This window comes from Heliangelus exortis, chromosome 1 (assembly GCF_036169615.1).
Source record: "Heliangelus exortis chromosome 1, bHelExo1.hap1, whole genome shotgun sequence".
NCBI lineage: Eukaryota > Metazoa > Chordata > Aves > Apodiformes > Trochilidae > Heliangelus > Heliangelus exortis.
In genome coordinates this window covers 40,485,868-40,513,543 of record NC_092422.1, presented here as the reverse complement: position 1 = coordinate 40,513,543, position 27,676 = coordinate 40,485,868, and the positions used below count along the sequence as shown (strand labels likewise).

Here is a 27,676-nt window from a genome sequence, read left to right as displayed (position 1 = left end):
TCCCCTTTTTCTTTTTTCTCTCCCAGGAGAAAAACCCTACAAATGTACCTGGGAAGGCTGCACCTGGAAGTTTGCTCGCTCCGACGAACTGACGAGGCATTACCGCAAGCACACGGGGGTGAAGCCGTTCAAGTGTGCGGACTGTGACCGCAGCTTCTCCCGCTCAGACCACTTGGCGCTCCACCGCCGCAGGCACATGCTGGTTTGAGAAACGCTTACCTGCTCCAAGCCGAGTTTAAGAGCTGGGTCTCTTAACTACACAGAGTGAATTCAGCGGGGCTGAATCCCTCCTCTGCAGTGTTAACAGGCAGGGCTTTCCCTGATGTCCGTAACAAAAAAAAAAGAAAAAAAAAAAAGAAAAAGAAAAAAAAAAAGAAATCTAAAAAAAAAAATTAAAAAAATTTTAAAATGCATTAAAAAAAAAAAAAAAAAAAAAAAAAAAAAAGCAGGAAAAGAAGTGCCACTCTTCTCCTCGCCATCTGAAGTTAACCCCGTCTGCCCCTCAGCATGGCTACCCCCCTGAAAGTGTCATCACAATCACCTGGGAAATAGCAGCCGAAATGCTACAGGAATGGGCATTATTTTACATGCTGCATCCTTTGACAAAAATGTTTATAGCTTGTATGTTTTCTCAGCTGTCGGACATTTTGTTCCTGAAAAATCACTGCTGATCGGAGGTTTAGATACCAGAAATGGATGATGATGATGATGATGATGATGATGATGATGATGATGATGAAAGCAAGACCGTTAGACCTTTATTATCCTATCTTTTCCCCTTGTTTTGAGTACCATCTGGGCGGTGTCAGCATTATGCCCGAGCTGTGCTGCAGATAAGCTGCTTGTGAGTAGGCAAGAAGGTTCTGCTGGAGAGGTCCCGCTGTTGGAGCTGAAGGGTCACTTGAGCAGACTTTTGCAATAAGGATGGTGGCATTTTAATATTGTACCACAATTTGTCATTATGCCCTAGAGGACACCAGCCATTAACCTTTTTTCTTTTATCTTTTTATTGTTTCCTTTCTTTTCTTTCTTTTTGTTGTTGTTGTTGTTGTTGAAGTCTGTAAAATAAACAAGGGGCAGCAGCATTTCTGCTGAAAGTACAATATTAATTATCTGTATTTTACCATGGACTTATTTAGAACCGTTTTCTGATTTGTATAGAAAGAGCCCATCTGAAAACTACTACCCTGTTTTCAACATGCAGTTTTCTTTCATCCAGGTATCCTCTTCCCCACAACCACTGTTTGAACACAAGGGATCTCTTGGGTTAGTCAGATCTTAACACTTGCTGGTACCAGGGTTAGTGATGTGGCCACTAATGAAATGGAATTGAATGTACCAACATAACAAAACAGAGAAGAAACGGCTGCATCTCCTGCAGAGAAGAAGCAATAATGAGTAAAATGGCTCTCAAGACAGTAATCTTCTCTGCACCAATAGAAGGGGGGGATACACAGAAATAGCACATAAGATCATTTAAGTTAATTTTTCCAGTGGTTTCACTGACCTGCTAGGTACCATAATCAAGTACTTTAATTTCCTTTAACGTAATACTTATGTCTGTAAAGCAAGAAAGTGCTGATGGTTGAAGATTCCGTGGATGAACCATAAGTAGGAAGGAGAAATGTTTCTGCAGTGGTGCTCTGCAAGACATTAGGTTTCTCCCTGGGAGCTAGGGAATAACAAGATTTTGCCAGCTGTCTAATATGATATAAATGGCCCTTTATATGGGTACCAGTGGCTGCCTCTGCTGGGATTTTCAATCCAAGCCTTTTCAGATTAAATAAAAGGAAATTCTTGATCATTCCCATACAGCCCTATAATTGTGAGCAAATTTGTATTAAATGAATTATGTAGGAAAGAGAGAAACTCTTAGTCATCAGTTGTTCATGCAAACGAAATAGTGTTTTTCTCTTTTCTTTCCTCACAAGGATCTGCTTATTCAGCTAAATTTGACAAAGGAGGAGGCAAGATTTTTGTAAGTGTTGAGATTTTTATAGCTTGTAGATGAAAGATGTATACATAAAGGTCTTTTGCAATGCATTTAATTATGAATATTTGGTTCCAGGAATTGCACAGATTAAACTTGTGATGCCACTTGTTCATTTTTAAAGGTTTGACCAGTCTGAATTAAATCCTGATTCCTGAAGTAACTGTAGAAATGCTGGGGGTATTCTGAAATCAAGGTAAACCTAAAAAAACCCACAGCACACAATACCCATACTGATACTGAAAGCAATTGCAGCTAATTGAGGATTATTATAGCTGGGATATAGCAGCATTCAGAGGCCCCAGAGATTGTCTTTAAATACATTCTTAATATTCCCTAGCACTGGATTGGCAGTCTGAAGGAAGAACTGCTAAAGACCAGGTTCCCCTCTGCCAAGTGGTCAGCAGAGAAGCCCAATACAAGTTATTTGTAGCCATGTGGGGAAAACGCCTCTATGAATTCCCATTGACTGCACTGGCAATCAACTTCACCTAATTTGGCAACATTTTAGTATCCGGCTCCAAATCGGGATAAAAGCAGAGGCTCCAAGTGTCCATGCAAAGTGTGGAAAGGCTGCCATGGATCAGGGCTTCTGAATAGGCCATGAGGCATTGCAGGGCAGCAGAACGGGGTCTTTACCAGCAGCGTGACTGCTGTTGGTGTAAAAGGCTGGGTGTTAGTGTTGGGTGTGAGATGGTTCATGGATTACAACGTCTGAGGTCTGTCTTTTATGTAGCTCAGTATTGTCCTCCTAAATGGATCTGTCATTCTCAGCGTCTAGGGGGAGGAGTTGGGTCAGGTAGAAGTCAATTGATAAAATTATTTTCCTGCCCATGAACATTTTACTGAGTAATTACTTGAATAGCAGTAATTCTTTTAACATTAAAGAACCAATGGCATATGGTATTCCTTTTAGGATCTGTGATTTTTTTTTTCTCTCCCATAAAAAATCATTTGTTTGACCAGAAATTCTTAGAGCTTTTCTGTTAGCACATAAGAGGAGCAGTAAGAGAGATCATCTCTGATGTTATTCACAAAGGCTGAGTGTAACTGGGAGAGATCAGTGTCATCTTTAGGCTGCCCTGCAGTCCATGAAGACAGAAAAGCTCCTCAAGGAGAAACTGAGGGGCCTTACATTTCCGCATTCAGCTCTGAGCTGCTCCAGAGAGGAGCATATGTATCACAGGCCCTGGGGAGGCTCATCTCCCAAGGCCAAGCTTGTGCTGTGTGAATTCCTTGTCTTTCAGCTGGTTCCCTGTTACTTAATGTATAGAAAACACTGGGACAGAAAAAGTCTGGTTTTATTCAAGGAGCCCCAAAGCAGCACACACACCAAGGAACACAGGGATAGAGTATGTCAGTGGTAATAAAGCCAAAAAGGTATCACCGTGTATGCTCAATTTTTGTATTTCACAGGAAGGAAGTATATCCTTAAGCTTCCTAGCACATGTGCAAGGGCTTGTGTGCTGCTGTTGCCTCCAGACACCTTACACAACCAGCAGTAGTCCAGCAATGGCTTTCAGGTACCTATTATGGTTCTTGGGAAGTTTCTGATTCATACCAGCACCCTTAGGCTTAAACCCCAAATACTCTGTGAGCTTATTTACTGGTTTGATTGCCCCTTTTAAAATATTTTAAAGAGAAACTACTCTGCAGGAGAGGGGTGCTTGGATGTTGAGCTCATGTCCCTCAGATTCTCAGGGTGTCCTTCACTCAGCAGCTGCTGTTCAAATTTGTGCTTGTGCAAAGACCAAGGGTTATTGCTCCAAGGTAGTTTGCTCAAAAATCCTTGTATCCCACCGCAGGTCCGTGACATTTCAGTAGTTCTGGTGAAGGCTTACATCATACATAGCATGCAGAAATACCAGGTCTCATCTTGACACAACACAGTAGATCCATCTTAATTGAACAGTTGGGAGAGACAATTATAAAGTGTCCCTTTCTTTCAGAAAGACAGAGGTTTGTACTTAAGTGTGCATAAAGAATGGGTAATATCCACCGTGCCCGTTATAGCTTACAAGGGAAACTATGCCACAAAGTGTCAGACTTCATGGTTTCAAAAGGATTCAGTGGAATTGTCAGGAAATCTCAGTAGCCAGCATTATAAGAAAACGTAACAAGCAAGCATCTTTGATACAAAACTTTAAATTTTAAATCGTCATTATTTTTTTAGCAACTGTTTTATTCAGAACTGTAAAATTGGCTCATTGCAACAGCAGTTTATACTTGGGAATGAAGATGCAGTATTCCTTATTCTCTATCATGCTTACAAAGTTAATTAAATAGATTTAGACTGACTTGTGTATATGATTATTTCCCCAAGTAACGTACAAAAAAATTAACAGTGTTGAAAATTACATCAGTGATGTTGATGTTTGGGGTAAACTCACAGTGCAGAGCATGGACAAATAGCTGGACAGCCTTTCTCCCCTTTAATTATGGGAATAACAGTGATCATAAGTCTTGTTTTCCATTAGCCACATTGAAAATGTATTCTAGTTGCCATTTATAAAATTATCTTCTGATAATAAATGCTGTTTAATGGAAAAAATCTCTTTCTCCTTTATTGAAGGTGGGTACCTCAACATTGGAGTAAGTCTCACTTAATATCCAGCTTATTTTTTTAGCTTGAACTTTGGTTTGGAAAGATCAGTTTGTGAAATTGCATCTTCCACAGTAGACAAGTCTTTTGATTGTTCAGTAAATCCATCCTACTCATGCATGCTCATCCATTCACCCACACATATAAACCTCAGCAATTCCATGTGCCTCCACCCATGTGCAGGTAATAAACTCTATTTTTTAAGAAACAAGGGAAGGGGAAGAGTTGGAAATAAACACTGTAAAAGAAAATACTACCTTCTTAAGAAACCAGCTCATGTTATTGTGTTATGCCTTTGGCTGTGGTTTATAACTGGAGAACAAAATTTAAGATTGCTTTGTTTTTACAGTTCTGCCATAATGTAATAGTTGCTGTGTCGTGTATGCTTATAAAATCACACCCATTGGTACCTGGAAAAGGCTTAAATTCTGCACAATTTCTGCAGTAAATCAGGTTTTAGCACAAAAATGTAACTATAAGGATACTGCATCTTTAGAAATACCTTGAAAGTACTTTACTATACTTCTAACAGTTTAAATATTTTGCAATATACATGACAGTGGAAAAGTATTTTCAAACCCCAAGTTTTACAAGGGGTGTAAATAGGCTAAATGAAATACATTTTTTTAAATCCTTTAGTTTTAATCAGAAAAAATGGTAAGATAATACCTTGCAAAGCTTAAACACAACATAAGAAGTAAATTGTTCTGTTTTGTCAGAGCAGGTTTTCTCTGCAAAATGGAGTGGCCACTTCTTTGCTGTTTCACAGCAGATGGTGTGCAATATAGCAGAGTCATACTCAGTCCTTCAGTGTCAAATAAGTCAACACTCAGAATGTCTTTGACTGGAAAAAGGAAAAAAAAATACTTAATCACAATGAAAAGTGTATGAAAGGTTTGGGGCTTTTTGTGTGTTCTGAGGTTTTTTTGGAAGTTTTGGTTGGTTTTTTTTTTTTTTTTTTTTTTTTTTGGTTGGTTTTTTTGTTTGTTTTTTTTCCTTCTGGCATTTTACAGTGGAGTACAGATAACAGTAACAGCAAAGTCTAATTTGATTTTATTTCTTGTATTTCACTGACTACAATGCATCTTGAATAAAGTTTGCAGAGCTGAAAGAGGCAGCTGCTCTTTGCTGATTCCAGGGGAGTTTAGTCTTCTAGGTGCAGTAGCATGTCAACAAAATCAATTGTAGGAGAACAGTTTTGACATTTAAAATGCATATACACTTCAGCAGGATAGCCTAAAATCTATTTTAAAAGATGAAACAGAAACTGAAAGTGCCTGTAATTAGAACTGATGGGATGTTCCTATACTTTTACACAGCAATAACTTACAGGATTCTCTTCACAATAAGGTGAAAATGAAATTGTACTCTGAGAACAATAATGCAGCACAGAAACACAAAGTGCCATTTGTATTTTCACATGTTGAGATACTATGTTAGAAGTTTTAGTTGTTTTCTCAGATAACATCTGTCATACCTGTAAGAAAAAAGATTAATCTTGGTTTACAAATTACTCATATCTGTATCAGTTCTCTGTAGGTGTGAATGGAGGTCATTGTCAAGAAGTGTTTTAGGGGTTTTCTTCTTAATTTATGTCTGATGTGCCCGTGTATTCAGGGTATTATTTAGTGAAATAATCCAAAAACCAGCAATAAGCCCAATGGAGCTTTTTTAGGGTATATGGTAGAGTAGAGATTCTCTTGAAAAATCCTCTGCATCAAACTCTGGAAATACAAGAGTTCACCTTATGTCTCCTTCATGTCATGTAATCCTTATAGTATTTAATATCTTAGAACTGGTTGACTTCAGGAGAGGACAAAATGTGTCGCTTGCTTTTCTTTCTTTTGGGGACAAATGAGTAAAAAATAGGGGACTGTCAGTTTAGAGACCGTTTGAATAGCAAACAAGAAGTTGGTATTTCTAAAATGGAGTAAGGATATTTTTATATTGAGAGGCCTAAACATTTGCATCAGTAGATTTAGTGATCTTACAAGAAAATGGCCAGCTGTGACTCTTCCAATTTTTCTCAATTATTTTTTTAATCTGGTAGATTTCTGTAAGAAAAAAAAAAAAAAGAAAAAAAAAAAAGAAAAAAACCCAACAAAAAAACCCTTAACTATTGCTAATGGATTCTTGAAATAGCAGTGTAATGCCCTCTCATCTGCTTCTTCTGTTCCTAAAAATGAATTTGTTGAACATCAGAGTGTAACTGGTTGTCCTAGTACCTTTGTAATGGAAGACTGTTTTCCATCCTCTAAATTTATACCATTCATTTATCCAGGCAAAATTTTGTATCTGAAAAATTCCAGATTATGCCTAGACTTCTGCTACTATTGGTGGGTTCCTGCTGGAGTTGGAGGACTGTTCTTTGGTTTTTATTCACTGGGGCAGGATTGGGTGTGCATAAAGATGCTCATATACAGAAGAAAGTGTAGTAGAAAAAAAAAAAAAGAAAACCCAAAACAAACACATGGACCCACATGTGAAAATGATAAAAACTAGATGTTTATGCATATTGGTTAATCATGTAACAATACCTTATTTAGTAACAACTTATTTTTAAATATTGGCCAAGATTGGAAATAATCCCATCAGAATATGCATCAGAATATTCTGTCATTCTGAATGTAATCTCCAGATATTAAGCACAAGAAAGAATGCAGCTCATGCTGGGGATTTTGGGAAGGCACCAGGCAATGTCTCATCAGAAGGACAAAGGAAACATTAGTTTCTTACCTCATACCTGGGCTATTGTTGGAAAGGAGGAGGGTTTATTTCTTTGTTCTGGAGCAGCTCTACAAAAGAAGCACCTTTGGAAACTTGCAATGCTGGGAGGTTTGGCTGATTCCAGCCCTGTGTGTGTTAGCTCTTGTGTAGGAAAGGGCACCTTGTCTTCACCTTTCTTCGTTCTGAAAAACAAACACAAGACTTGTTTTATTCTCAGTTTCATTAGCTGCCAGCATACCTCTATAGCAACTTGTGCTTAGTGACTTTAAATTATGAAATAAACTTGGTTGCCCTTCTAGTTATTTTTAGGTTATGCATTACACAGTCATTCAGTCCTCCAGGCAAGCAGAATCATGAAAATGAAGTTTAGCTTTTACAAAAATAAAAACTAAAAAAAAATGTGAGGTCCTGTTATCTGTACGTGTGACCTGAAACATCTTCCCCAGCTCAGTCTCAAAAGTTTTGGTGAGCCAAGATGCTGTCAGTTATAAAAGAAGTGAACAATGGTTCACACCTATACTTGCTAAACCTTGTTCCATGCTGGGACCTCTGCATTTGCAAAACAATAGTTCAGTGTCTGGTAGGGGGCTACAGGTGATAGTTTTGATGGACTGTCACAGTCATGAACCATGAAATACAGATTCTGCATTTCTCCTTGTTCCTGCCTCTCTAGATGTAAAGAGCTTCTTTGGAAAGATAGTTCGAGCCATAACCTTCATGGCTGAACTGATCTTTTTCACAATTCAGAGTTCATATTGTCATTTCTGGCTTCAAACAATTTTTCATTGCTACATTTGTATCTCATTTTTCATGAAAAAACCTCCAGGGTTGATTTCTTTGCTTACTGTCCTATACATTGCTTCCTCAGTAATCTAAGTTCTCTGCTGAACACCTACACACCATGCTCTCTTGACCTGTTGTCTGTCTCTAAAAAAGTTTCATGTCCCATTTGCACTTGCAATCGAATGTGCAAAGAGGGAGTAATGAAGTACTTCAGTTTCATGCACCATCAGCCTTAAAACCTTCAACCCACACACAGAGATGCATTCATACAATTCAAGTGAAAGAGATTTGGACACTGCTATCAACATGTGGGGTCAAAAATACCATAAAGTTCTTTCAGCTGTGTTTAGGAGGAAACAACAATAATAAAAAATAGCGTTCTTGGCCAAGTCACTTATGGATGAAGAAAACTCCCCTATGGCATTAGTTGAATGAAATCCTAAGGATGGGGTTGCATTTGGCCCCAGATTGTTCCCTTTGATCAGGTCATTATCCTTGTATGTACCAATGAGCGTTCATTTGGTCTTCCTGTGTAAAAATACAAAAACATCCCTTAGTTTACCAAGTGATTCATTTGGGACTGGAGCTTCACAGCAATGGAATTAGTATGTACAGCACCTCAATCTTTTTCCTAGATCAGATGCAAAAGGGAGGGTTATTATTCAGTAACCCCATAGAGCTAATAGTGTCAATAGAGGTCCTATACTTAAAAGGAATAAAAATACCAGTGCTAGCAAGCAAACATTAGTTCCTTAAGTCTTTTCTTTTGCCTTCTTTTCAAAAGCTTTTAAATGCAAAAATTACTTTTCTTCCAGAATAAAAATAATCATCTAAAGATCTAATTTCCAATAGTTTTCTGTGCATTTATATACTATGTAGTGTTTAGGCAACACCTATGTTATAAGTTTATTAATATTATGTAAGTGTTGTTCTTGTATTTATGTATAGTGTATGTATTGTAAATATACTCAGAGCTTTTTTTCCTCTTACTGTAAAATGGTGATTTTTTTCCCTATGATAATGTAAAGGGAGTCCCCTAATGAAATTCTGTCAGAGGATGATTATTCCAGTCTATTCTCAAAGATTTAAATGAACAAGTGTTATCGTTTTTAATGGTGTCTCAGACATATTTTGTTGGTGCATTGCTTTTCTGTATTCAACTTTCCTATGAATTGAGCTGTGAATTGAAATAGAGTTTAAACCTTTAAATGTATGCATTTGTATAATTATCTGAATGGAGGCATGAAGGTTCAATAAAGCATTTTGTATGGAACAAAACCCCTAATTATTACTGTGGATGACTCAGACCTTCTGGAATACCCAGTTATTAACTTTTTAAAATTAAACCTTTGTTAAAAAAAAAAATCTATAAACATATAGTGATTTTTTTAATGGAATGCTTGCTTAAGAAATGGATTTTACTTGCTTTTCTGATTTTTTAAAAGCTACCATATAGTGCAGGCATTCTTTCTCCTTTCAGAGTGTTTGTGCATCTGTGGCAAAGCTGGAAGAAATAAAATAGCATTCTGCACAGTATAAACAAAAATGTCCTGGGATGATATAAAAATATTTTGCGTTACTATATAATCTGAATTTCCATAGTACTTTTAAAATGGAGTTTGGTGTCTGTGTCTGCTTCTTTCCCTGTCTTTTCTCTGTGTGTAGGGATGCTGGCACAGTTAAATGTCCAGCTTACCTAAGGTACCCATGCAGCCATGAGGGGAATTGTCTGGTCTGCCAGCAAGGTGAAGGAACAGCCACTGGAGGAGGGCAAGGGCACTCTAGAAACATCAGCTTCATACTTGGTTGAAGAGGGATGGTATTTGTGATTGCTCACAGGGATGTTTTGAGGACAATGAGCTTCTCCCTCAAGTCTGATCCTCAAGAAGCTTCTTTTATGTTTGAACCTGGCTGTAGGACAACAGCGGACATCAAGCCAGAGGCTTGAAGCAGCACTTTGCCCTTAATGATGAAATTTCTCTTTAAATGACAATTTTCCTTGCCTTTCTATCCACATGCTTTTAACCAATATGATAATTTATTTATCTAATAAGAACCATAGCATTACATGGTTACATGCAGAGAAACAAATGAAGTGATTTGATTTGGAGACCTCTCAGCCTTATCAAGGGACACGTCTAAACTAAGGCTGTACTAGAGTAGATCTTGAGTCTTTCCAACCCACTGATTAATTTAAAAATCAAATAGTCCTACTATAGGCCCTTCCAAAGCACTTTTGCTTTCTACACAATACGTTGTTTGTTCTTTTTCAGTGTCCTCTGTGTGTTTAATATCATTTTTTTCTCCCAACAGTGCCATAAGTATAAAACGCATCACTGCCTGTTTAGTCTGACTTCTCCAGCGAACGCCCACACCATCCACTGCCCTGACCTGTGGTCTGTTCCTGAAAAGTTATTTCTTCCACTTGCACAAACAACAGCTCAATTGTCATCTAATCTCTCCCCCCTCCCCCCCTTTTTTTCCCCTTTTTTACTGAATGGTCCATTTGGAGTGAAAAGTCAATGTGTGGTGTGCTGTACACTGTATGGGGCAGGTCTGGCTCCCTGCGAGTGTGATGAAGAGTGGCTGCTGGGAACCACCTTCAACTTTGAACACTGAGTTGCTGGATCAGATAAGCATGGTCCTGTCTCTATGTTCAGAAACAATTACATGGACATTGTCCTTGGAACTGGGGAGATTGCCCTCCTTCCAGACAGAGCTCTGACAGTGCAGACTTTCACCCATGGGTTTATGATGCTGTTCCTCCCCACCAGCCTGCAATAGGGAAGCACACAGATACAGAAGATCAGGCTGAAAGACCTGCTTACTGTACTCCATTCTGCCGCCCTGTGACACAGTGGCACAAGGTTTTAGTTGGGAGTTGAAAGGGTGAGGCTAGAGGAACCAAATTTATGTGGTAACTGAGTATTCATCCTTTCCAAAGAGGGACTCTTGTGGGGCAGGCTGTTCCTGAACATAATCGGTCTCTTCAGCAATGCCTGGGGTGCACTCTGTCAAAACAGGTCCTTTACCAATCTTACCATCCTTAAAAATCAGGCAAAATTATACCCTTGTAATAGATGTAAAACCAAAGGTAAGCTGCAGTGACTCAGTAGTTGAGCAAGAAATGCCAGAATCAGAATGGTTGAGGCTGGAGGTCTTCTGGTCATACCCCCCTGCTTAAGCAGAAACACCAAGGGCCAGTTGCTCAGGACCATCTGCAGACATCTATCTGTGGAATATCTTCAAGGATGGAGATGGCACAGCCTCTCTGGGACACCCATACCAGATCTTAGTAACCCTCACAGTAAAAAATGTTTCCTTGTGTTCAAAATTGTATTGAACCATTTCAGGTCTCTACTCCCATGCTTTAGCTGTTGGGCAGAACTCACCCTGGTTAAGGTTTTGACCCAGTCTGTAACTTGGGTTTTTTTACCCATCAGTAGTTTCCCTGAGAGGCCCCAAATAGCAGCAGTGGCCACTACCCTTCCTTCTGAAGCATACTAACGAAGGCATTTACTGCCTCACATATTTGTCTTACCAAAAATATATAGCCCATAATAACTAGGACTGCCACTTATGGAGGAATGAATAACCAGATTTAGCCAGTAAGCTCAAACATGTCAATATATTTTATCCTTCATGTTTTTGTTTATATCTTTGCACAACCTTGCTCACAGGTATATTGTGCCTTTTCCTGGTTATCTTTCTCATTTGCTGGGGATATTGATCTATAAAATCTCCTCGTAAAATATTTCACATAAATTCTTCTTTTTGTCCTTTTTTTTTTTTTTTTTTCCCTGGGGTGACTTCTCTAAGCCTGGATTTTTGAGCTTGTATGGAATATTAACAGGCAGAAACTAACAATAAAGTCCACAAACAACTACAAAAGCAAACAGAGAAACCAAGACACTTGCAAAGCTCTATAAATCTCTGCAGACCTTGGGTTGCTGTTTAATCTTTATATACAGGTACGTCTCAAGGTTATCTGCTCCTGAGGGGTTCACTGGAGGCTTTTGTGATTTGTCATCCGCTCAGCTCTTTATCAGTCAAAGGTATTTCCCCTTGTAACATTTATTATGGGCTCCCCTCTGCCTTTCTGACTAATGCAGTGCCATGGAGAGGCTCTGGTATGTATGCAGTCTGTCAGGAGTTATTAAATCTCCCCCTCCTGTGATCAACAGGATCGTAAATGTGACACGTGTCATAGCGTACGTGGCCCTGCTGATGGCTGAACACTGTCACTGGGTACTGAGTGAGAATGAGGAATCCTGCAGCTCTGGAAAGGCATTTTCTGTCTCCATCCAGCAGTCTATGGCTGGAAAAGAAGTACAATTACATACATTCATTAAATATGTCATGTATGTAGGAAAGAAACTACTGCATAAATAAAAGAACCATTGTAGCACCTTCTCTAACACACTGGGTGTGATTTTGAGGTGGAAAAATCTCAGCCCTTTTGACAAGGCTGATCACGGGCATGCTGCCATGCTCTTTTGTTTCAGCAGAGGCAAATCCAGCCCTGGCTGATGCCATCATGTGTCTCCATGTCCCAGAAACTGGTAGACCTGGGAGCATAACACACAGAAATTGCTTCATTGACAGGGTGGCATGGAGCCCATCTGAATGTAACTGAGGCCAAAGCCAGGATGGAAGGGGATTTCCTGGGAAACAGCCTCCTCTCCTGTACCCACAGCCTGTTGGGAACACGTTGGAGCTGCTGAAAGAGAGAGGTGGCTGCTGCAGGACAAGGGATGCAACCATTCCTCAGCTATCACTTTACCCAGCAGATAAATCTGCTTTAATTCTTCATTTGTTCTTAAATATTGGCTATGTCTACACTGACATCAGAGATCTGACTGGCTGCACATTTAAACATGCAAGTTCATATGTATGTAGCTGCTTAGTATGTACATATATGTATAATTATACACAGATGTGTGCACTGTATGTATATGTGCATGTGTGTACTGACTAGCTTTTGGTTTCTATAAATCCATATCCATGGGCACCAGGAACATTATGGAGGATACCTTAGGAGCCAGGTGTCCATTCAAAAGCTGTATAGCATTTTTGAAGATCTTTATTTTAAGATGTGAGAACCAGAAGGCCAAGAGGAAGAAACAAATGCTCAGGGCCTGTCCCCTACACTCAGCTGATGTTTCAAGGTGGTCCCCACCCTCAGACCTGACCTGTTCTCCCCCCCCTCCTCCCCCAGGCAGAATGGGTTCATTCATCCCAAGCCTGGACTGCAGTGTGCATCTGGTAGGGGACAGTGTGGTGTCCCCACAGAGGGGCCCAAGGACCAAACCCGGGCCCTAAACCAGGGCACCCAGACAGCCCGGAGTCCTGAATACACCAACACAGCACCCAAGTGTGGATGGAGGTGAAGAAGGAAAAGGCAGAGTCTCAGGGGACAGGAAAGATATGAAGTGGAGGTGTAAGCCCAGCTAGGGGGCTTGTCTTGCAATCAGGCAAATGGGCCCATAGGCAAGGAATGGGAGTGGGAAACCAGGCTCCTGGGGGGGCTCTTCTCTCCTCCAACAAGCAGAAGTCTGGTATATACACCTCTGAATCCAGAAGGAGTTACAGCATGGAAGAAGGAGCTTCATGGAAATAAAAAACCTGGGATTAGCTGAAGTGAAATTGATCTCTGCACATGCAAATTGGTAATGTAGCTGTTTCAGTCAGCTGGTGAAGTATGCAATCTGTTTCTGAGGCATTTTATAAAAAAAAAAAAATAAAATAGAAAAGTCTGGTGCAGAGCTTTTTGGTTCTGATTATTCATTTATTTACAAATGATCATTTATACCATCTGGGGTTTCTCAGTGCAACTGAGAGTAAACTCTGAGCTTCCCAGGAGTCTCTGAATGTGCCAAGAAGGGAAGACTGCAAAGGCATTTAAGAGCAAATAAAACAAAGGCAGAAAAGCTGCTCGTTGTGACAAGGCAGGGGGAAGGAGAATGTGGGGACAGGGCCCTTTTCCTTCCTCAGCCTTGCTTTGTTTCCCGTTTTGTTTGACATTAGTAATCAAAGCCTCAGAACCTTTGCTTTAGTTGTAATAACTTTGCAGCAGTTATTACATGAGCCTCCGCAGATGTACACACAACCCCAGTTTCTAGCCTCCGGCACTGACCGCTCCCCAGACGAGATGCTTGTTCCTCCACCACAGTACGTGTGATTCTGCAAGTTTCATTTATCACAAAGCAGCAGTACAGACACAAGAAAAGTACAGCAGGAGCCAGGGGCTCAAGAGAAGGCTTGGCACACAAGCCTACTGACAGCAGAAAAGGCTTATATCCCTTGAGCTTTCATCACTACCAACATCTGGAAAGATGAATGTAACTCAGTCACGGTTACTGCAAATTAAAATAAATTAATAACCTGCCAAATGTGGGACAGAAGTGCTGCGCTTTTTTTTTTTTTTTTTTTTTTTTTTTTTTTTTTTTTTTTTCTGGGATGGGGGTGGTGGTGTTATGGAGGGAAACTACTGTGGCCCTTTGGGACTATCAGCTTTCGTTTGATCCACACTGATGGCCAGATACTCATAAACCTTAAGGTTTCAGGCTCAAAATATTTTCCTTGACTCTCCAAGAAGGAAGAATATCGGTAGGAAGCAGGGTTGGCATTGCCAGAAATTTCGAGTTTGAATTCAGCTCAGAGCAGTAGTGACCAGGAGTCCACTGGCTGTAACTGGCAGGAGCAGTGGTGACACCTCATGGTGATACCCAGTGGGCAGACTGTCACTTCTCAAAGATGCAGTGGAAGGTGACAACTTGCTTTAGGGGGCAGGAAGGTCTTCATAAATATATGAAACATTTTTTTGGTTTTTTTTTTCTGATTTGAACTGCTGGTGGTAGATTGAAAGCCTGTCCCTGCAGCTCAGCACAGAACCCTGGTCCCGAAGGCATGGAGGAAGGCTGCCCCATGTCCAAGCCACCTGAACTCTTTTGGGCCCCATGTGAGCATGCCCCTGTGTCACAGATTATTTTCCCTGTTTTTTTTTCCTGCATTCAGAGGGTCAGGAGCAAAGCCTGGTCTCTGCTGCTGGCCACTGCAGTCCTGGGTTTATATCTACAAGAGGAGAAAGGCAGAACATGCTCCAAGGTGTGGGAGCCAGGCATGGAACCCGAGGGGATGATGCCGGAGGATGGTGGAGGCAGCCAGGGCCAGAGTGTGTTCAGACCACCCTTTTTCCTGGAGGAGAGAAGGCTTTAGAGGCCTTCACACACTCCTTACAGAGAGAGTAGCAGGGTTACAACCTGGTTTGGTGCTGAAGGATTGATCATTTAACCTGTTCAGTGGAAATATTAAGCAGAAGGTGCAGGAGGTGGCAGAGACAGAAATGATAACAAGGTGGATCTCAAGGTGCTCTCAAAGTTATTCCTGTTCCTAGGCATCTCCTGGGTGTCCCTTGTCACTTGTGGCAGAAGGCATCCCAGATCTCTCTCAAAATCTGCTGTTTCTCTTCCCGAGGTAATTTATATAAAGCAGCAGATCTGGGGCCAGTTGGATGGCTTTGTGATGAAACCAAAGGCCATCAAACGCATCTTGTTCCTTGTGCACAGTGTCCAACACCTGCCTTATCCTCAGAGTACACATACCGTGGTGACTCCAGTGGCACCCGCATGGAACAAGCTCAGTTAAAATTCACAAAGGACCCAGATAGGAAGTATGTAACAACTCTCATATCATGTATTTAGTTATAATGATAATAGTATAAGAGGTAGAGTCTGAACTGGTGCTTTTGTAAGTGTCAGGAGCACAGGATGCAGAACTTGGGCTTTCTCAGCATCCTTTTGCAAACAGCTGCATTACTCACAATCACAAAAAGCACCACCAGATAACAGAAGTCACCAGTTCCTGCCTGGGGAGGCAAGTGTCACATCATGCCCAAGACAACAGATTTCCTGGCCTTTGTGCAGGCCCAGTGTGATTCAGCTGGATATATCTGAGGCTGTGGACTTCGATTCCTAGATTACAGTGAGTGTTGGGGCTGATAGTAGAAAGAGGTAATAGCAGTATGATGAGGTACTAAGGTACCTGTAGCATGAATCATAGAAAATTGGGGGTTGGAAGGGACCTCAAGTCCAACCCCCCCTGCCATAGCAGGGTCACCTATAGCAGGTCACACAGGAACATGTCCAGGTGGCCTTTGAATGTCTCCAGAGGAGACTCCACAACCTCCCTGGGCAGACTGTTCCAGTGCCCTGTCACCCTCACAGTGAAAAAATTCTTCCTTATATTTATATGGAACTTCATATGCTCCAGTTTATAACCAAGGACTAAGAGAAGAGCAGAATATGAAGTCAAGGAAAGGGATGAAAAGACGCAGGGTAGTGTCAGATGAGGGTGAAGTATGATTATGCAATAATTCTAAGGGTTAAAGTCTAGGAGAAGAAGAACTTAGTGGCAGCACTGAGTTTTGGAAAGAATTAGTCTGTGGAACACTGAATCGGATAGTTTCCAAACAGTCCAAACATGACAATTTATACCTCTATTGCATCTTTATCTGGACATCCCATATGAAGGTTTTTAGAAATATCTTTGCAAACCTTGTAAGAATTTTTTATGCTGGTGTATTTCTTCTCTTCTTTTCTTCTCTTCTCCTTACCCTCCAAGATTCAAATTAAACAAAAGCAGAGTGACTTACTTCAAAAACTTGTGCAATGTTAATCAACTTGTTAATGTTGACATATTAATCATATCCTATTTATTTCCAGCTTTACTAGAGAGAGACCAAGCATTTTGTGTCTCATGTGGAAATCTAGGTCTTTTTCCCATTATTTTGTAGTTTAAAAACAGTATTTCTAATCCTAGTTGGCAAGACCAGCAGCCACAGGCTTTAAGGTTCAGTTCTATATCAAGTGAAGTAAATAATGCAAAAGTAACATTTTTTTCTTTTTATGAGAGATGTTTTAAGTTTCTTAAGAAAATTGAAGTTGGGCTAACTCTTGAATAGCCTGTATGGAATTATTTTTGGTCCACAAGAAATGTTTTATTTGAAATTGTATTCTAGTAAATTTTTAACTGAAACCATGAATTTTAGATAGTGAACTTTAAGGAAGCCCCCTCTGCATCTGCCTGAGAGCTTTTCTTTGTTTCCCTGCTAACAGAAAACGGTGATAGTTGATGAGAGTGTGTATCACCTAAGAAGCTGCCAGGGATTCATAGAGTCCAAGTCACTGATACCCATTAGGGATGTGAAAAACTTCATGGGTTCGTTAAGTAGATATTGAAATATCTTGGCTGTGTAAGTGGAGCTCAGTGAACTAACAAGTTTTCAGTAGAAATTCTTTTGTGGTGAAAAATGGTTTACCAATGCTCATCCTAATGTAAATGAGTCGGTTAAACAGTCCAAGAGTGGCAAAAAAATGGGAATTAGATTCAGCCTAATTGTACAACTTTCTGTTTCCCTCCTGGACGTCCTCTCTGCACGAGGGATGCTACAGAGCAAACCCACAAAATTGAGAAGTGTATGGATCATGGTTCTATTCTGTGTTTCTGTGTAGAGGTACAGTTTTGTATTTTAAATATCCAACAACAAAGCTTGCAACAAAAAGAGAACAGTGGCCCCAGTGCATGAACTCTGGTGGACTTGCTATATGTGCTTAACCACAACACCAGTGACATGTCAGCAGTTTATGGATGGGAAAACAAAACCATTAAGTTATTTTGGCATTGTGTCTCTCTCAACAAAAGAAGGTCTGAAGAAAGGGAGTTACAAAAATGTGTTTTACACTGGAGGCCCATTAGCTCTAGTGGTTGGAGAAACTGCTTTGTAGCCTCCACCTGCAATATTGTGTGTGAGGGATTTATTTTATGCACTGTTCATCACAACAAACAGACCTCCCGAGTAGCAATGTGTGTTCTTATATAAAAGATAATTTGGGGGCTCTGAAGACTTGAAACTCAAATTTGGTCATAATTATTAGAAGGTCACTTAGGAATTCTGGAGCAGTTTGTTTATCCTGATTCCAGCCTGCTAGATCCAAGAAAATACACTTAATTCAATCCAGGTGACTCTCCATTAAATATAATCTTGTCTTAATTGGTGCCGCCTTGACCTCTACTTGTGAAGTCTGTTTTGTGGTCCACAAGTCTAGCTTTAAGTGCTCAAAAACACATTTTTCCATCTGATTCCCCATGATTTCATTATGACAACAACACACTTCATACCAGGCTCTCCATGTGCATGTGAAATGCAGGCAAAGCTTATCAGCAAGATGGTATCCAAGCAGGATCACAGTTGATTCTTCAGGCTGCCAGCTGTGATGGGCTCTGTTATGTGCACCCATCTTTAGGCAACACAACCTTTAAGATGTCCAAAATCAAGGGTTCAGTGAATAATTCAGAGGCACTGTTCTCTGGGGCCAGTAGCTCCTACAGCCCATGGAGAGTAATGGCAACGTTAAGTAGCCCGGCTTGACTGATGGGTGCATATGGTGTAAATACTGAACCCTGTTGAAAAGTCCAGGTCTGGTGAGTAGCAGGAATTGAGCTGACCTGAAAGCCATTTGCTCTTCTCAACAGAGAAGTCACAATATCCAATTCTTGTGACCACTGAGTAATCTTCATGCACCCCATGAATTTCACTTGACTCCCCCACCAGTGGGGATGTTAGCCTGGCTGCCCCATAGCAGGCCTGAATTTGCCTTGGTGGGACTGTTTTCAGAAGACTTCAGCCTCTGTTAATCATTTGACACTTTAGTACTGCTATAATGAGGGGAGTAACAGGAAGGTTGAGGTGCTCCTCCAAAGTGGTGGACTGAAGAGCATTAAGAACTGCAGTTCAGGGCAGTGCATCAGATGCCCTTCTCTTGGCATCAGGGCTTTTAATCTGATCTGGCATTTCAAGCTGATGAAAAGATTGCACTGGATTTCCATTTCTGACAGTGGCAGAGAAACAGAAGCTCTTTTATTCCTCCAAAAGCCACAGTTTCCATTCTGGGAAGGAATACAGGAGTTAAGTAGCCCATATCACATGCAATAGCCAAGAGGGAGCTTGTCATGTTTGATCAATTGCTGGTGGTAGGAGATTGTCTTTGAAATGTGGTTTTTTTAAAAAAAATGTACTCAACCACTGACATAAATTAATACACTAATGATATTAAACCTTGGCTCCAATGCTGGTTGCCTCTTCAGAGGGCTTGAAAAACTGAGGTTCTGAGTTATGTACCAAACCCAGGCCACTGTTTCATCTGGCAACATTTAAAAATGTCATATCAATGCTTTGCCAGCGAAGAACAAAGTAGAAACACTGACAGGTCCCAGCAAGCTTGAAATAGATAGAAATTGGCTAGAAATTCACATGGAGTACTTAAAACAGGTGTGATCTGGATTGAGCTGCAAGTTGGCCTCTCAGGTACTTTACACAAGCAGGAGGTTAGAAAACTTCCAGGTAAATTAAGTGAAAAGCAGTACTAGTAATAAAACTCCACCACATGGCAAAAGGAAGCCAAGCACTGTTTGATACATTGCACAAACATATTGAATCTCAAGATAACATAAAGTCCATTTCATATGTGGTGTTTGAATAGCATCTACATTTTGCACAGATGTAGGCTACCTTCCAAAGCCACAGGTCCTGGAGTCACATGGCACTGTGGTCTGGGGGCAGGAAATGTTTTTTTAGAACCATCTAATGGTTATTAGAGGAAAATTTAGAAAATTGGAATTGTTCAAGAACAGAGAAGGCAAATAGAGGGGACAGATTTCTACACAGTTATTTTTTTAAGCCAAGTTCAAAGTTTGAACCGTAACATGAGGATTTTTATAAAGATAATGATAGTGCTACCTGACACCTTGAACTGCCCCAAGTAATTAATATCATAATGTACTTCATCACAGAAAAGCTTTTCAGACTGCTGCCCAAGAGCCACATGGATTTCCTGAAGCAACACCTGGGATCTTCAGCTTCCCAATGGTTGTATAGTGGTGGAGTCATCATGTGCCACCTTAAGGCAGCAAGGTGGGATCTTATGAGAGGAAAGAAAGACCTGATTGTCAGAGATGGGTAGGGATAAATACAAGACCTGTTAAATCTACCAAAAAGAGATAAAGAGAAGTTGCAAGGTCCTGGATCAAATATCTCCTTACAGCAGGAGAAGCAGCACAAAGAGAATCAGTTTGGTGGCAAACCAGTGTTTTATGAATGTGTGCTGTGATTTAAATCTCTTTTTGGAAAGCTGAGGCAGGATGAAGAGGTGATGGATACAGTGAAGGAGTGGATCAGTACCACCATACATAAATAATAATAGAATCACAGAATGGTTTGGGTTGGAAGGGCCTTTAAAGATAATTTAGTACCAACACCCCCTGCATGGACAGGGACAACTCCCGCTAGATCCTCAAGTTTTCTTCCAATCTAAACCATTCTATGATTTTATGTTCACAAGACTTGGGCAGTCCTCCCCTGTGTTCTACAGACTGTGCCAGTCTGGTGTTTTGGCGTGTCACAGATACCCAGAAATTAATCTGGTTATGCATCCTACTACATGCTGGCTTCAGTCTTGCATTGACCATCTCAGCTGGTTTAAGGGGAATAGGTCACCAGTTCACCTGAGAGTACTCCCAAAGTTTGCACCAAGGCCCATGTGGAAATGCTGACCTCAGTGAGCTGCAGTTCTGGAGTGTGTCACTTGTACTGAATCCAGACTTTGGGCCAGAGGAGGCCAGGCATGACCCCTGGAGAAGAGACAGGAAGGAAGCTCATTCAAGCAAGTAGTTCCTATTTTGTGCTGGGTCCAGTTCAGGCACATGCTTGTGCCATGGTGACCCCTAAGCAACTCTAAAACCACTTTAGTTAAGATGAAATAATTAACAATCTATTGCCAGATCCCTTAAATACATTACTTTTTTCTTTTTATATTCAACCAACCATGGTTTTCAAAGCACAGAAATAAATCATTTGTTATAGAGGTGTATTGTTCCCTGTTTAACAGATATATTTCCAAAGGAATTGAAATTCACCTGGCTGGTATTTTCTTTCACATTAGCTTTGGCTTCCATGATACTGTGCCAAGATAGACATCTTTATTTGTGCCCCTAACTATCAGCAATGTCAGCAAATTACTGGCAGCAGCACATACAGGTGTCTTCATCAGAGTGAGGATTTATGATGTCACTACTTAATCCATCAGGGACATTATTACATCCTTATAATTTGCAGATGACTCTTGAACACATGAAAGGCATGGCAATGTGCCAGCTAACAAAGAATAATTGTGTTACTTACCTCAGCCATGGTAATTTGCTTAAATAACAAAAATACACTGGTGTAACAAGGAAAAATTAATGCACAGATAAACACAAAGGAGAAAATCAGGTAAGTACAGAGCAGTATATTAAATACCCTCAATTTTTGGTATTTTAAGCTGATGGAAGCTTTGATCATTACACTCCTTTCAATCGACAGGAACATGTTAGTATTATTGAAATTTCATTTTGTAACCAAAAGGACAGCAGTACTGTATGTCAGTAAAAAAACTGTAGGAGCAGAAAGTTCCTGTCATTCCATATTTTTGAAGCAAAATTGATTATGCCTGAGAAAGGATATTGAGTATTTCCAGAAGCCTAATTTCTTCTGGGAAGGAAGCTGAGCTCTTTGATCACAGCAATTGCTAAAAACAGTCCCCCAGTGTAGATTTCTGAATTCTTCTCTGCTCATGTTAGGCTCACCTTTTTTTGAACAATTTCTCAATGAGAAAAGATTCATAAAAGAGGGAATAGCAAAGCCAAACAGAAAAAGTGGGATTTATCTTCCCACTAAATCACTGTTATTGATTTTATTGTAATAACAATATCAATTATCATTATTATTATTGCCATTATTATCATTGCTGTTTTAAGGATCATAGCAAAAGCAGAGTTTTTTTTGAAAACTGCAAAATGTTGTCTGTTAAGTATCATATTCTACATGTAAAAGGTGTGAAGGTGTTTCTATGAGTTGAATACTGCTCTTGATGAACTGCCTCGTGGGCCTTCTGGCTATAGCAAAGGATGGGAAACGTAGTCCAAAAACCAGACTTGGCTCACAGACGAGAATTAGGGCACAAACACATTTCTGTGGGGTACTGAAGCAGTCATCTTGGGATCTACACATTGAAGATTTTCAATTTGGAAAGTATCCATTATTGAATCCAAATGCTTTTGCTTTTTAGCATGGAAAAAACAAACTTTCTCTTTTTTTTCCTCTACTTTCCACTCTGAAAACTCTCTTTAAAAAAAATCTGTTCATTAAAAGTCAGCCTCAGTGGAACACTTTCCGTCAGTTCAAATGAACATGGTTTTGGTAGAACAGACTTGGGTAAAGCAAACCGAAAAGGAGGAGCATATGCTGAAGAGGTTTTCCCATATTAGCATGTTCTTAATTTATTAAATGCTAGAAAGAACTCTGTAGTCAAATGGTTTTGCATTTCAAAACATACTTAAAGTCAGAGGGATAGGTGAGAGGGGGAGAAGGGAAGGGGAAGTTTGGTCTAAGGAATCATCTATACAAGCTACAAAGGCTGCCAGACAAAATATTCGTCTTCTGTTAAATGATACTGTGGGATATGGAAACACTTGCATTCCTCTTAGTTTCTGAAAGGTAATGAAAGAGATAAATACTGACAAAGAAAATGAACTTCAGAAGCCAAAGTCGGGGATGGTATTCTCCTCTCCTCAGTGATCCCCAGCTTACCCCAGCTCCCAGCTAAGTCCCTGGTGCCAAGGGACAGTAAGCTCCAGTGGTTTCACCACCGCTATCCTTCAGCCTATGAATCAGAGACGTTGTATTACTGCCAGGAAAAAGGAACCTGTTGAAAGAGATGTGCTCTGTATCCATGGAAGTCATCAAGAGGGTTACAAATTTTAACCACATCAGTGAGTGCAGTAAAGCAAAGCAAACTGTCAGCATCTGCATGAAAAGGGGAAAAATCCAGAGGGAGGCAAACTACCGCAGCAATGATGTTTCCATGGTTGTGTGAGGCTGGAGAACAGTGCAGACCTTGTTACATAACTTATGAGAGCAGTTATAATTTGTGCTCCTTACATTTTGGAAGACAGAGATCGTGTCATTAATGGTAAGAAAAGTTACCTATACTTACTGCACTAAGGTGAATGTGCAGCCAGCCCAGACGTTTCTAGTTTCTTATCTAAAACCTGGGAAAAGCAGTTTCTCCTGCAACTTCTGTTAGCCAGCCAGATATATTAGTGCAGTGTGTCCTGGGTTACCTAAAATATCTGAGTCACTTTGTATTCTTCAGACCTCTAGCTCTTTGACTGTTCAGACTGAATGTTATCATGTTAAGATGGGTTCTGTTGCTATAAATATTTTTCTTATGACTCTTTCCCAGTGCTTGTTTGACAGTGACAAAAAACAAACTGACACATATCCATTGTGTGCTAATGCTCTTAATCCATGCCTTGTCTCTTGAGTCTTATAATCTGCAGGGTGCATTGCATAAAGGAATGACTTTTACAGTACTTCATTCAGACTTTATAAGCCAAACATTTGTGGATTAAGGGTGCATTTCCCTACTGATACATGTTGGCACACCTGCTTCTAATTTCCATTGTATAAGCCAAGAGAGAATTCTGCTTGGTAAAAACATGTAGGTGTATTGATGCAGGTGCACTTCATCTCAAGGGTTACCTGAGGCCACTCAAAGCCAAATGTGCTCTTGACTGTCTGGGAGGCCACAAGGTTTCTGTGATGGGAGACTTCTTTTGGAGCATTTTAGTCCTTTATGTCTTCAGACATGTCCAGCACATTTGCAAACTGTCATCATGCCATGAAAAGGTCAGGGTGCACATGAGGAGGTCAAGCAGACCTGGATAGACTTTTTGCAGGTTGCATATGAAGACCTTGGGTGGACAGGAGGTGGGATTGTGTATTTACAGCTACAGATGCAGCTGTAGCATGCCTTGGCCAAATGATGCTCAGCACATGTACATGTGGCTAAATGAGTTGGGGAGAGAAAATCTGTGGCACCATTATTAAAAATATAATAAAAATGACCTCTAGAATTCATAGAATCATTTTGACTGGAAAAGACCTTAAAGATCATCAAGTCCAACCATTAACCTAACACACTGCCAAGTCCACCACTAAACCATGCCCCTAAGCACCACAGCTCCATGTCTTTTTAAACCTGCAGGGATGGGACATCCACCACTTTCCTGAACAGCCTCTTCTAATGTATGACAACCCTTCCAGTCAAGATATCGGAGCTGAATAACATCTTGCTCCACAAGTATGAACCTACAGACACAGAATCTATTCACTCTAGCAGCTGAAGAAAATACCACACCAAGGAATCAGATCTATTGCAGGCCAGTGCCTTGGAGTGCTGAGGTATGATATATTACTCACTTGACCTGCTGTGTCAAAATATATGTGTTTATGAAAAATCCTACCCAAAAATGGGGCTTGTGTCAATCAACCTGTTCTTAAGATGGTAATGGATTCAAAGCTGTCACTGTCTTGGTTTTGGATTTGATTCAGATGTGGTCAGAAGTACAAGTGAAGGATTTCTATATTTGGAAGTGAAATTTCCAAAGGTTCATGTGTGAACACTGCCACATTCAGCTGAGCTTCCCCTATTTGTGCGCACATTCTGAATCCTGAAACAAACACAAACTGCACCCTCTCCCATGTCTCAAAGGTAACACACTCATACCTAAAGCACTCTTGTGAGACTGGCAAGAAAGCCCAAAATTTATGTTTCACATAAAATATATTTATGGTCTTTTAACAGGTCAGCTTAAGCAACAAATACAAAAGGCAGCAACTTCCTCATAACCCACTGTGAGTAAAGAGGGTGGAGTCCATTTAGAAGGTGGAGGTTCTTTACAGAGGCTTTCAGCAATCTGTTTAGGAATCATCCAGAGGCAAGACCAAACCTGCTGATTTACAGGCCAAAGGGTTCATACCTGTGACACACATTGCAAGTGGGAGATTGCTGCAGCAGACCAGCCATGAGCTGAGGATTGCTGGCTACAGGGGGATGGCCCTGTCATCATCCTGCTCCTCCATGGGCTGCATGCTCTGTGTGGGACTATGAGTCAAGGGGACTGCAAGACTTTTGAGTAAAATAGGATGATGAGAGAGTATCACACTTCGTCTCTAGATGAAAGATCATCTGGTGATCACCTGATGAGCTGGATTCCAGGTGATGAGGACTGTCTTTTCCCTGCCACCAGTGCTCCTTCAGCAAGCTGCTGCGACAGGGGTAAAAGGAAGTATGGGTGTGGTGTTGCAGAGGACAGATAATTGCTACCTTAGCAGTTCTTTCTGCAGTCAGAAACTCGTTTAAACCTGAGCTTCCCCATGTTCAGCAAGGGACAGGAGTCCCACCTCTTTGTTCAGGCTTTCAGCCAGCTTCCCTGTCTGATAAAAATAACTAACTGTGACTGCAGAGTACTTGGCAGATTTGCAATAAACTGGCGAAAGTTTCTCCTTGTTTTTCTTTCAAAGCTGAAGTGCTTCAATAGTTCATGATGTATTTGCTTCTCACATCAGGGAGTGGTACTTCCTTTTAGTTGAATGTTTGTGAGTACCTCAGATAGATCCTCGGACTGAATAAATAATAATTTAAAAACAACAACAACAAATAAAAGAAAAAAGTAATGCCACCTCTTGTACAGAGGAATTACATTGATGAGCTAAACTGCTTTCACCAGAGTGATGTCTGTTGCCTGCTGCTGTACGCCTTTCAGCACACCAGTAGCCCTGACCCTACAGCAAGTCTGTGCTGCTCTGAGGGCTTTCATGAAGAACCTCCATGTCAGCCTGGTGCAGGTCTGTGTTCTTAAATATAGATCTTATTATAGATCTATAGATATCTTATAGATCTATTTTCTTACAAAGACTGGATTGTCAGTCAAAATGGTGACATCCATGGCTTCCCAGGACTAACACTTTGCTCGGTATTGTTATGCAGAGGGAGGGGTGAGGAAGAGGCACAGTTTTGAGTTATCTTCATTTTATTAAAGAACTGACACTGGAGAAAAGTTTCTATGCATATTCCCACAGCTCCACAAATGTTTGGTTTATGTAAACAGCATGCTGTAAGCAGCACTCTTTCTCCTTCTCCTCCCCCATTCTTTCTCTGCCAGGTGACCAGAGGAGTACCTGCATTTCTGATTCTTTGGTATCCAATTTCATTCACAAAAGTATAACTACTCTCATGCAGTGTGGCTGTTTTGAAGATAACTTGCACAGCCTGTTTGCACTGGGCCGGATGTTCAGCACACTCTTAGTTTCAAGTATGGCAATAAAGTCCTACTTTGGATAAGGAGTTGCAGCTCACAATGACCAAGAGTGCAGTTGCACCTTAAGATTAAAAGGCTCTTCTTTCTTGGTCACCTTCCACATAATTGAAAATGAGGTATATCTTTCTTTATGAGGGTGACTCTTTATTGTGTGAAAGTAATCTCCTTGAGATCTTTTCCAATATCTGCATGATTATAATGTTCTGTTTAAACAAACTAGTGAGCCTGACAGAAATGGCACTTACTGCAGGGCAAGAGGCTTTTGACCTTCTGTGTAATTATTCCCAGCTCACCCCTGGAAGTCTGCATTACTCTGAACTGAATTTATGGCATTGTGTGGTGCAAAAAGGAACTGAATTGTATCCATTAGTAAATTTGAACTGGAACGCACAGTAAATGTCAAGACTCTTAATTGTGCTTTCTCTAATGGCTTCCAAGCTTACTAAGAAACAATCTAAAGCTATTAGTTATGACTAGGTAAACATTTTAAGGATTTTTTTTTTTTTTTGCCAAGAGACTCTTTACTTCTATTTGATGGGTCTTTGTACATGACTTAATGTAAAGTTATGAAAGAGTAGATGTGTTTTTGGCAGAATTATTGTGGGGACTTTTGTGAGAATATTTAGGCCTAAATATTAATAGTTTCAAAGCTTTAAGTGTAAATCTTTTTTCACTGGTCTGTATTGCAGAAAGTAAATTTTTAATGCTAAATTATCTGAGCTGCATCCTTACCTATCAGTCTACATCTGGGGCAGACTTTCTCTTGTTAGATGTTACTTCTTTCCTGCTCAGCAGTATAAAATTAGGAAGAACAGGAAAATGTTTTTTAGTACAAGGGTTGTGAGACTGTGGAACAGATTTCCCAGAGAAGTTGTGGATGCCCCCTCCCTGGAAGAGTTCAAGGGATGGATGAGACCTTGATTGCTAGATGATTGCTAGATTGATTGACTGTCTAGATGAGAGGCATCTCTGCTCATGGCAGGGAGGTTGGAGTAGATCATCTCTAAAGTCCTTCCAACCTAGACCATTCTATGATTCTGTGATGATTCTATGAAATTAAACATAGAAGTGTTCATCCTTTTCATGTGAAATCAGAGATAGAGAAGATGCTCTTTTCTAGAGTAACATTATTTTCCCAAAGCTATACAGCAGTCTTGCAAAAGACCTGGTCAAGAAAAACATAATGAAAATTTCTTCCTTTGGAACTCCCTTACTCAGCAAGAGTAAACCAGTCAAAGGACAAAGGCTGTAGCTGCTTGCAGCAGCTCCTCAAAAGCCAGCGTTATCTGACCGACAGTAACATATCCTTTTCCAAG

General features: G+C 40.4%; 1 protein-coding gene across 13 annotated transcripts in view; it reads left to right on the top strand.

The window, feature by feature from the left end:
- Positions 1-9,380, top strand: part of KLF12 (KLF transcription factor 12) — a 249,071-nt gene extending 239,691 nt beyond the window's left edge. For all 13 annotated transcript variants that reach the window (XM_071741198.1, XM_071741127.1, XM_071741143.1 and 10 more), the window contains one exon: positions 27-9,380. In XM_071741198.1, the coding sequence (XP_071597299.1) occupies positions 27-208 (182 nt within the window). In that variant the 3' untranslated portion in view covers positions 209-9,380. The remainder of the gene's footprint in view (positions 1-26) is intronic.
- Positions 9,381-27,676: the final 18,296 nt, after the last annotated feature.